Source organism: Ceratotherium simum, chromosome 29 (genome assembly GCF_057802395.1).
Source record: "Ceratotherium simum simum isolate JZ-2026a chromosome 29, ASM5780239v1, whole genome shotgun sequence".
Classification (NCBI taxonomy): domain Eukaryota; kingdom Metazoa; phylum Chordata; class Mammalia; order Perissodactyla; family Rhinocerotidae; genus Ceratotherium; species Ceratotherium simum.
The window spans coordinates 983,687-994,367 of NC_141928.1; the positions used below are offsets into that span (position 1 = coordinate 983,687).

General features: G+C 61.5%; 1 protein-coding gene across 1 annotated transcript; it reads left to right on the forward strand.

Moving 5' to 3' along the window:
* Nucleotides 1-1,553: 1,553 nt before the first annotated feature.
* Nucleotides 1,554-9,093, forward strand: SAPCD2 (suppressor APC domain containing 2). Its single transcript, XM_087418728.1, has 6 exons — nucleotides 1,554-2,156; nucleotides 4,553-4,665; nucleotides 5,273-5,419; nucleotides 5,776-5,883; nucleotides 6,009-6,128; nucleotides 6,202-9,093. Exons 1-6 carry the CDS (start codon nucleotides 1,574-1,576, stop codon nucleotides 6,328-6,330), a joined length of 1,200 nt encoding a protein of 399 aa, XP_087274854.1. The 5' UTR covers nucleotides 1,554-1,573; the 3' UTR covers nucleotides 6,331-9,093.
* The last annotated feature ends 1,588 nt before the right edge of the window (nucleotides 9,094-10,681 follow it).

Below are 10,681 nucleotides of genomic sequence, written 5' to 3' on the forward strand. Positions count from 1 at the left end.
AGGGGAGATGAACTGCAGGACAAATGGCTTGAATGCTGGCCTGGGAGTTTGGCTGGTCCTGCCACTAAAAGGGAAGGCAACGATGGACCAGGCTCCATGGGGTGACTCCAGGCTCACAGTTTTCTAGGTCCCCCCCAAATCCCTTACCACAAAGAAGCCCTGACTTGGAGGGGTAACCCCAGGAGAGAAGTGGACCCAGGACACTCCCTGGCCAGGGCAGCTGCCCTTACAGCCTGAGACACAGGCACCAGTGCCTTAGGGCCCGAGGACACAGAGGCCCAGGTAGGCAGGCCACCTAAGAGGGGCTTGAGAGAGGCCAGGCAGAGGGCCGAGGTGAGCCCTGTGCCGGGGGCCCTGTCTGGAGGGAACTCTGCTGATTTACCCCCGAAGATGGATAGTCGGCTTAGAAAGCAGCAGATAACACATGGGCGATGCTCAGGGGCAAGGTGCCCATGGCATGGGGATGTCATGGGAACACCATGGGGGGGAGGGATGGGGACCAGGGCTGGGCCTGGAGGACAGGCAATGGTGAAGGCAGGGGCTCCAGGCAGACAGCGTGTTGGGCCCCTCCCTAGCTTCTCCCACCAGTCAGTCCTGAGATGGGCTCCCAGAGCCAGACCCCAGGCTAAGCCCTGGCCCCATCCCAAACTGACCAGATGGAATGACTGGATCCTGGCTGGAAATGAGGCAGGGGCCTCCGGGGACACAGGGCTACCTGGCCGGCCTGAGGAGACCTGAGAGCCAGAAGAGCAGCTGGAGGTGTCCAGCCAGAGGAAGAAGCTGGAGCAGAGGACCTTGGGAGTAGAGGAGAGCTGGTCACCAGATGGGGATCTGGGGACACAGGAAAAAGTGGCTTTGTCCTGCAGCCGGCAGGAAAGGCTCGGCTGTCCCAAGGGGCGAGGGGAGGAGCTAGCAGCAGTGGGGACAGAGAGGCCTCTGTGAGGGGAAGAAACCCACCATCCTCTTGGGACCCGCCTGGCACAAGAGAAAGGGGCCCCGGAGTCAGCGGTGCCTGTGCCAGGGGGCCCTCAGCAAAGAGTGCCCAGGGGAGCTAGAGGTGGAAGGTGGATTCCTGGAGGGGCTGTGCTCCCCATCCTTATCCCAAGAGGCCGCCTGAGGACAGGTTTTCAGCAGGGCGCCAGGCCCTGCCCCTCGGAGAGGTGGGCCGGGCGGCCAACCCGAGAGAGGGCTGAGCTGCGGCAAGAGGGCTGGTGTGGTGGGGCGGGGAGCAGAGGGGGTTCCGCGAGGCCCGGAGCGAGGCAGAGGTGGGGGACGTCCCCCCACAGTGGCGGGAGTGAGCGGGACCCTGGTCCCTCCGCCGGAAAATCAAACCTGGCTGGCTACCTCTCAGCCAATCGGGGAGGAGATGGGCCAGCCTCGGCCAATGGCCGCCGCGAATGCTAATAAGGGCTGACGCCAAGAGGAGGCCCATTCGAAAAGTAGCAGCTATTGTAGCGACCGGTTGCGCGCGCCGGCCGGGACCCGCCGTCCGGCCGCGCGGGAACAGAGCCCGGGCGCACGCGGGGACCCAGCCTGGGGCGCGCCCAGGACGGAGCCCGGCCAGCAGGTGCCCATGGCCGGAGCCGCGATGGCCGAGACGGGGCGTGGGCCGCCCGCCGCACCCGCGCCGGGCACCGAGGGGCTGCCGCGCGCCTTCCTGCAGAGCCTGCGCACCCTCTTCGACATCCTGGACGACCGGCGGCGCGGCTACGTGCACCTGCGCGAGATCGAGTCCCGCTGGCAGGGCACCGACGCGCGCGAGCTGCCCCGCGGCGTGCTCCAGGGCCTGCGGCAGGTGGCCCCGGCCAGCGGCTACCTCACCTTCGAGCGCTTCGTGGCCGGCCTGCGCACCTCGCTGCTGAGCGCCGACAGCGGCCCGCGGGGCCCGGCGCGCACCCCGGCCCGGGGAGGCTGCCCGGCGCGTCCCGGGGGCCAGCCGCCGCCGCAGCGCCTGGTGTTCGCGCCGGCCGAGGAGCCGCGGACGGTCCTGGAGAGGAAGCCCCTGCCCCTGGGCGCGCGACCCCCTCCGGCCGGCCCCGGCGGCTCGGCCCGGAGCCTAGAGACGCTGTGCGGCCCGACCGAGGCGGCGCCCGGCCCCGCGGAGCCCGAGCGGCCCCAGGGCGCGGCGCTGGAGCGGAGCCCGAGCGCGGACGCTGGTGAGTGCGGGGCGGCCCCCAGCTCCGCCTCGTAGCTGTCCCCCGCCTGCGCCTGAGGCCGGAGCGCGAGAGGTGCTGCCCATGCATCTCCCACCGGGGTCAGGGGGAGGGGGACGGGGGCCAGCTCTGCGTGGGCTCGTGAGCCTGGAACGCGCTTCACAACCTGGAGGAAAGAGGCCTCGAGCCCGTCCCGGTGTGCTCAGGGGCCAGGAGACAAGCCAGCCCCTTCCCCGACACAGCTCGAGGCCACGAGGGCGAAGGGGCCGGTGAGTGACTCCGGAAGCCCCACCAGGAACCCACCCTGTACCAAACCTGAGCTGGGCACTGGGGACCTCTGCCGGTGCAAGGAGGCTCTCCACCTCCAACACCTGCCCCACATCTGAGGACACCTGTGCCCTCAGTCTCATCTCTGGTTACTGCTTAGGTGCAGGCGGTTTCCCGTAGTGCAGACCAGGGAGGGTACCCCAGACTGGCAGGAGTCCTCGCTGCTTTCTTGGGTCCTCAGTCTGACAGCTCAGCCAGGAGGGTGTGGGCCCACTGCCCCCCCACTGGGGCCAGGGCAGGCAGGAGCTGCTGGGGGTGGTCCAGGAGGACCTGGCCCAGGTGGTAGGAAGAGCAAAGTGGTGGGTGGGGCTCCAGCCGGGTCTTCAAGGCCTGAAAGGCTGTGCTGCTGCTGATGCCTCAGAGGGACACAGACAGCCCCTGGGGACGGCCGTCAGGCTCCTCTTCTGGTTTCTGGTCCACTTGGCAGGGACAGGAGATGGCTGAATGGTCCCCTGTTTGTCCCCCCAGTGCCTGCCCTGGAAACAGGACCTGCATTATGGCTGGGGGCGGGGGCCAGGCCCCTCAGCTCATTCAGCCTGCACACGTGCCCTGCCAGGTGCAGGCCTTCCACCCGTGGCAGCTGCCAGCCCCTTTTGTGCTGAGGAAGACTGGCCCTGGGCTAACATCCGTGCCCATCTTCCTCCACTTTATGTGGGATGCTGCCACAGCATGGCTTGACAAGCGGTGTGTTGGTGCGCCCAGAATCCGAATCTGGGGCCGCCGCAGTGGAGCAGGCGCACTTAACCACTACGCCACTGGGCCAGCCCCTTACTGTCACATTTTACAGGCAGAGGCCCAGACAAGGGGCGTGGCATGCTCTTGGGGTGCCAAATCTAGAGCTCCAAGACCCCCCTGTTCCCCAGGAAGAGAAAGCCATGCATGCAGAGAGCCCCCCCAGATCCAGGCCCTCCTTCCTTGTCCCCTGTTGGGGCTCAGTGTGCACCCCAGGCCGGCTGGGCCCGGTAGGTACAAGCTGCTAGCTCCGTCATCCAGCTGGACATCCAGGTGCTGTCAACGGGGACCCAGGAGCTGCCTTGCAGACTTGATATTGCAGACCAGGCCCAGGTCTTTTGGGTGCCCTCAGCTTCCCTCTGCCTGTACCTTCTCTGCGGCTGCACAGCAGGTTGGAACATGAACTCTGGGCCTACTTGGAGCCTGCCTGCCAGGTCTGGCTGGCGGCCCACATAGCCACCTGGTGCCAACCCTCTGGGCGTGTCCCTGCCGGGCACACCTGCACCTCCTTACATCACCGCCCACTCCCGTTGCCGGGCGCCAGGGGCATGGCCTGCGAGGATGAGCCTGGCGTGGGGAACAGGGCTAGGGAGCCAGGGACAGAGCCCTCCTCCACACCTGCACCCTACTCCTCCCCTCCTGGGCAGCTCTGCACATACTTGCCTATCCCCCAAGGAAGCCACTGGCCCTCCGGGAGGTCCTCACAGGGAAGTGCAAATGCTGCAGGTGGACACATGCGCTGTGGGAACTCCCAAGTTACCTGCTGAGTGCACTGTGTGTGTGGGTGGGACTAACTTTATACAGTGAGCACCTTCATGGGGAAACTTAGGTCTCACCACCCATGCCCCACATTTCACTTCCATGAACCCCGGTCACCCTTAAGGGGCCTGTGCAGGCAGGGAGAGGAGTGGAGAGGACCAGCGGCCCCACTCGCTCGCTCTGTACCTGGCAGCCTTTGAGCCCCGAGGTGTGCTCAAAGTATTCTGGGCACTGGGGGTGCCGAGACGGGCCGGATGAAGCCCCTGCTCCCAGGGAGCTCACACTGGGGTGTGTGTGTGGTGTGTGTGCAAACATGCAGCCTCAGCGGCCACACAGCCCTCCCCAAGGCAGGTGCGAGGGGAGCTGGTGCGGGTGGAGTGGGCCGGGCTAGGCCAGTGCCCACGCCCCCCAGGCTGGATTGAGCTGTGGGGGCGGCAGAGGCCCTGAGTTGCTGATGACCACGCAGGCTTGTATCACCAGGGTTGGTGGGGGCGTCTGGGACAGACCTGGATGCCAGGCCTTGTGCGGGATTGACCAAGCAGGCCTGGAGGTGAGCCTGGCCCTTGCCTCTTCTGCTGAAGGTGCAGTGGCCGGCAGGGCTCGGGAGCTAGGCGTGGGGGGTGCCCAGCGGGGCCCCCATGCCCGAGGGGAGCGTCGGAGGCACACCATCACCAGTGGTGTGGACTGTGACCTGGTAAGTGGGGCCCGGGGGCTCTGGGGACTCTCCATCTTGCCTGGGAGTGGACTCAGCCCCCACACTTTGTCTCCTGGACCACCCCTCTGCCTGGGAGGGGGCAGCGGGGCCTTGGTTCTGGGGGGCCTGTGGCGGGAACGTTAGTCACATGCTTCTGCATCCAGGCTTGAATCCACATGAGGGATGGCCCAGGGTCAGGTCAAGAAGTCCTCTAGGGAGAAGGTGGCCTGGGTGTGCCAGGGCAGTGGGCTGGGCCCTTCCGCAGCACTGCCCTGCCCCAGCCGCGTGCTCGCCGCTCGTCGTGAAGAGAGGGGCGCTAAGCTGGGGACAGCCATCTGTTCCCCTGCAGAAGCCTGTGGAGGGGCTGAGGGAGGCCAGGACTCTCCTGGGAGGGGGAATGGGGCTGTGCTCCCAACGCAGAGGCATGCGAGGGCTCACACATGCACTGGTGTGTGCGCACTTGCTGGCGGATCTGTGCCTGGGCGGGCTGGTCTGGGTGTGCCGGCGTCTTGAGTGCACGACTGTGCCTCCTCGCGCACATACGTGGGCACGCAGACATGTGCTACATGTGGGCTTGTTGGCACGTGTGTGTCCCTGCGTGTGGCAGCTGAAGCAGATGAAGGAGCTGGAGCAGGAGAAGGAGGTGCTGCTGCAGGGTCTAGAAATGATGGCGCACGGCCGGGACTGGTACCAGCAGCAGCTTCGGCGCGTGCAGGAGCGCCAGCGCCGCCTGGGCCAAAGCAGGGCCAGCACTGTGAGTGACACTGCCTGGGGCCAGGCTGTCCCCAGGCAGAGGGACCCTTCCCCCGGCACACACAGTGACCGCCCAGCTAACCCCAGGCACCCTGGGTGTAGGCCTGCCCCATTCCAGGGCACAGTGCCTGTCCTTCCACCCGGGGTGCTGGGACACCCCCCACTGTGATGTCCCCCTGGGACCTGAGGGGCCCTGGGGCAGATGTCCCCCACTGGAAACACCCCGGGGCTCCCCCTCAGCTCTGAGCAGTAACTTCAGGGGTCACTTGTGGGGAGTGCCACCTGGGGGACCCATCGAGGCACAGTGGCTGACCTGAACTGGCCCTGCTCTCTGACACCCCCCTGCCTTCCTCCCAGGACTTTGGGGCTGAGGGGAGCCCCCGCCCACTGGGACAGCTGCTACCCAAGGTACAGGAGGTGGCCCGGTGCCTGGGGGAGCTGCTGGCTGCGGCCTGTGCTGGCAGGGTGAGTGCCTCCTGGACCACCCGGCATCCATGCAGGGCCCAGACCCAGCTCGGGGCCACCCCTCACCCTTGTCCTAGAGGCTGTGCTGGGGAATGCCAGACCTGCCTGACCGTGCCCTCCCGTAGGCTCTGCCCTCATCCTCAGGGCCCCCATGCCCAGTCCTGGCCCCCGCCTCGCCTCCGGCACCAGGCTGGCAGCAGCAGACCATCCTCATGCTGAAAGAGCAGAACCGGCTCCTCACCCAGGTGAGGTGCAGGGAGGGCTGTGGGGTGAGGGCTGGAGGCCCCGCAGGCCCTGACTGTCCTCCTGCCTGGCCAGGAGGTGACCGACAAGAGTGAACGCATCACGCAGCTGGAGCAGGAGAAATCCGCCCTCATCAAGCAGCTGTTTGAGGCCCGTGCCCTCAGCCAGCAGGATGCTGGGCCTCTGGACTCCACCTTCATCTAGCAGGACACGGGCATGGATGTGGGCCCCCTCAGCCTGGCCTGGCGCTCAGCCTGGGGCGGGCACCCCCTTAACCCCACCTCTCAGGCTGAAGACCACCCGGCTGGCCTGGACACGGCACCCCCCCTCCCTTCCAGTCTGGGCTGCTCCAGATGCCACCAACCCCAGGTGGAGCCAGCAGGTGGGCTGCCCCCCAGGATGTCCTGTGGCCCCAGACACTGACTTGGTTCTGGCCTCCTGGGCTGATATGGGGTGGGGCTCCGTCCTGCTGGCACAGCCTGAAGCTGCTATTGCCACTGTTGGTGCATAGTGGGGGACCCCTCCTTGTGTTTATCAGATCTCAGGCAGCCCTGGACAAGCTGGGCTTGTGGCAGCCCGGCCCCATGTTTACAGCCGCCTGTCTCCCCTCCCACCTGGGGTCTCCAGTAAAAGGTACTGGTCACACTACGCTGCACTCCCGACAGTGGCCAGCAGAGGATGCTGCACATGCTGCCACAGGCCCTGCCCCGGACCCCCCCACCACCTGTCTCAGATGGAGGCCGGAAGGAGGGGACCCTGGGACACCTGGGGGCCCAAGGGCATCTTCCCCCAACCCAGGGCACCAAGACTAGGGGGCTGTCCGTCAGCCAGGGTAGATGGAGGGGGTGGGAAGTGGCCTCTAAGGGGAGGGGGGTGTCTGCCTGTGTGGAGTTCCGGGGGAGCCCCCCCGGGACGGTGGTCTGGGTTCATGCCTGGGCCAAGGCTGAAGGTTCCTGGAATGGGGCTGGAAGGATGGCCTGCTTGTCCCCTGCCTACAGACCCCACACCCTAAACCAACTTGGGTTAGCCGTCATCCCTCCTGGCCAAGACTCCACCCAGACTGAGACCCACAGTGCAACCTGTGGACCAGGCTCAGGGCCGTGGGCCTGCCAGACCACCTGAGCAGGGCAGGCTGTGGTCACAGGGTGGCTCCTGTGTCCCCCTCCCCTAGGGAGGTCCTTGTGTCCAGGAAGGGGTGTCAGCCTAGGCCTCCCAGACATGCCCTAAGGTGCCTTGTAGGCCAAGCACCCCCACCAGGGCTTATCCCCCACCCCCAGCTTGGCCCCAGGTCTGGGCTGGGAGAGAACACTTCTGCTCAGCTACAGAAAAGGGGAACCACAGAACTCAGGAAGAGGCTGGGGGGGACCCCGGCTCAGCCGGGCCTGCTAACAGCACCTCCACCTTAGGAGGGGCCCGGTGCTCTGTGCTGCCATCCCACAGGGACCCCCAAGCCAAGGGCATAGTGACATCACTGGTGGGTTGGTGGTGGGGGGCCCCAGATGTGGAGTGTGGGTGTGTATGGAGCACAGGGACCCCACACACCTGAAGAGGTTGGGCACAGCCTCCTGCAGCCCTGGAAGGCACCCTGGCCACAGGGAGGGGTCCTGGGTGCAGGACAGCTGTTTCTTTCTGGCCCCAGCTCTGTGGTAACCTGCCAGCAGCAACCTGGACCAGCTGTCCCCCCACAGTGCTCAGGGCCTGGGGTGGGGGGTGGCCAGCATCCCCAGTCAGGCCCAAATCAGCCCAGTGTGCAGGCCGCCCTCAGAGGATGAGGGTGAGTTCTCCTGGGGGCCTAAGCGAGCCCCCTGGCCTAGACCTCCTGGACAGGCTCCCTGGAAGAGGAAACAGAAAAAGGAGCAGGCCCTGAAGGGCAAGACACAGCCTTCAGCATCCCAGTGGACTTGCGGTACAGTGGTTAGACCAGTGCCAGCCAGGACAGACCCTCCCAATCATCAGGGTGGGTCCTCTTTTGGGGACCTCCCCAAAGCTGCCTCTTTCGTGGTTCTTGGATCTGCCCCTCCCCTTCCATCCCATGACCAGTCCCCCACACCAGCCCAGGCCCTGAGCCCACCCTCACTAGGAGTCCCTCCGCTCACAGATTCTCTAAACAGAGCCCCTGACGTTTCCAGAACTGAAAACTGCACCCTCCCCTGCTCCAAATCCTTCCATGACCCCGTCACTCAGGGCAAACCCAGGCCCCAAACAGTGTGGCCCCCATAGCTCCCACCCAAGTCCCTTACGTAGCTGGGGCTGCAGCCGAGCAGAGCCCCTGCCACCTCTGGGCTCTGCACATGCTGTTCCTGCCCTTCCTGCCTCGCCTGGCTTCATCCTAGTCAGCCCTCCAGGCATACAGACAGTGAAGGAATCTGCAGAGACCAAAACAGGGAAGGTGGCAGTCTCTGGGAGAAGCAGGCATGGTGGCCCGCATTCCCCCGAGGGTGTCTGCCACTCCTGGGGGCTCCCACGTCCCCTCTGACGTCTGCACGGAACCTGGGAGACAGGAGACAGAACATAGTGTCTGCCCCAGGGGGGCTATCGTCAGGAGAGCTCCCGCATGCCACTGGCCCTTCAGCTGCAGGGTACATGTGAAATGAGCTGGCCACAGAAGGTGACTCAGGAGAGGGGCCTCTCGGCCCTGGTGTTCCGTGCAGGGTGAAAAAATATGTCGTCTTCATTTGCAGCCTGAAATCAGGCTACCTATGTGGCCCTAGAGACCTCAGGGGAGAATTTTAAGTGGCCCAGGTTGGCAGTGCCTGTGTGAGTGGCAGAAGCAAATGCATGTCCTCAAGCAGGCTCTCAGCCTTGCACAAGAGACGCCTGGGGCAGAGTAAGTCTCTGGGGCTGTCCCATGTACTGCGGGATGTTTAGCAGCATCCCTGCCCTCTATCTGCCAGATACCAGCAGCACATACACACTCAGTTATGATAACCAAAATGTCTCGAGACTGCCAAATGTCCCAGGTGGGGGGCGGGGGGGGGGGTGCCCAGGTGGAGAATCTACAGGAATGCAGCTTTACCAGGCCTCAAGGATTCAGCATTGATCAAGTTCCAAGGAAAATTAATATCTCCACATTAAGAAATTTTCATACCACCAAGAAAGAATCCACCACGAGAGCCAGCAGAAACAACAGATGGATTCTGTAGACATTCCAGATACTGGAATTATCAGATAGAGAATATAAAATAACTACATTTTATATGTCTAAAGGAATAAAAGACCCTTGAAAATATGAAAGGAATAGTCTTTATAGTTTCTTATTCTATAAGAAAGTATAATATTTTATTCTATAAAAGTTACCAATAAAGTATGAAAAAGAATCAAGTAGAACTTCTAGAAATACAAAAAATGTAATAATTGAAATTAAAAACTCAAATGGACTAAACTTCAAATGAAAATTTTCAGCACAGCTGAAAAGAGATTTAGTGAATTGAAAGACAGGGCTTAGGAAATTATCCAAAACACAGCCTGGAGAGACAGAGAGATGGGGACCATGAATGAGCTGTGAAGAATCTTGAAGGATAGAGGGAGCAGGTCAATCAGCATTTGGTTGGATTTCCTGAAAAAGGATAGGAAGGGAGCAATATATGAAGATAAACTGGGCTGAATTTTTCCATACTTGTCTAAACACATCAATTCTCAGATCCAGGAATCCCAACAAATCCCAGCCCGGATGAATAAAGAGAAATGCACATTTTCTCTTATGAGATCATAAAGGAATCCAGAGATGGAAAACCAATTACCTACAGAGGAACCACCACAACATCAGAGCCCAGAGACGGTGAATGATGACTCTGATGACCAAGACAATGTAATTATTAACCTAGAGGTTCACACCCAGAGAAACTATCTTGTAAGAATGAGGGCAAAAAAAAAAAAAAAACATTTTCAAACAAACAAAAATTGAGAGTTTACCACCAACAGGACTTCACTAAAGGAAATTCCAGAGGAAGGACTTCAGAAAGAAGGTAAAATTCAAGAAGGAATCCTAAACAAGGATGAATTAGTTATCTATTGCTGCAGAACAAATTGGCTTAAAACTTAGTGGCTTAAAGCAACAATTATTTTCTTGCCATTTCTATGGGTTAGGAATTCAGGAGCAGATGCGCCACGTGGTTCTGGCTTGGAATCTCATATCTGCTGGGGTGGCCGTCTCCTCTGAAGGCTGACTGGGGCTGGTGGACCCACTTCCAAGAGCACCTGGCTTCTTGTCTCCACAGGGCTGCTTGAGTGTCCTCACGCATGGCAGCTGGTTCCCCAGAGTAAATGATCCGGGAGAACAGCCATGAGCAAGCACGTGCCTTTTAGGACCTAGTCTCCGCAGTCACTGAAAGAGTCACGCCATCCCTTCTGTCTTGTTCCATTCATTAGAAGCCAGTCCCAAGTCCACTCCTTTCTCAAGGGCTGTGGAGGGGAATTAGGCTCCACCTTTTCAAGGAAGGAGAATCAAATAATCTGGGGACGTATTTTAAAACCAACCAAAATATATCATTAAATATGTAGGGAAATCCAAGCAAACAATGACTGTATATGATAATAATAATGTTAATTTGTGTGT

Bases quoted from the DNA above. Each gene is read 5' to 3' on its own strand.
- SAPCD2 (XM_087418728.1), top strand. From the start codon at position 1,574: ATGGCCGGAGCCGCGATGGCCGAGACGGGGCGTGGGCCGCCCGCCGCA. The intron at 2,157-4,552 runs GTGAGTGCGGGG...CTTCTGCTGAAG, and splicing joins GAGCCCGAGCGCGGACGCTG to GTGCAGTGGCCGGCAGGGCT. The intron at 5,884-6,008 runs GTGAGTGCCTCC...GCCCTCCCGTAG, and splicing joins CTGCGGCCTGTGCTGGCAGG to GCTCTGCCCTCATCCTCAGG.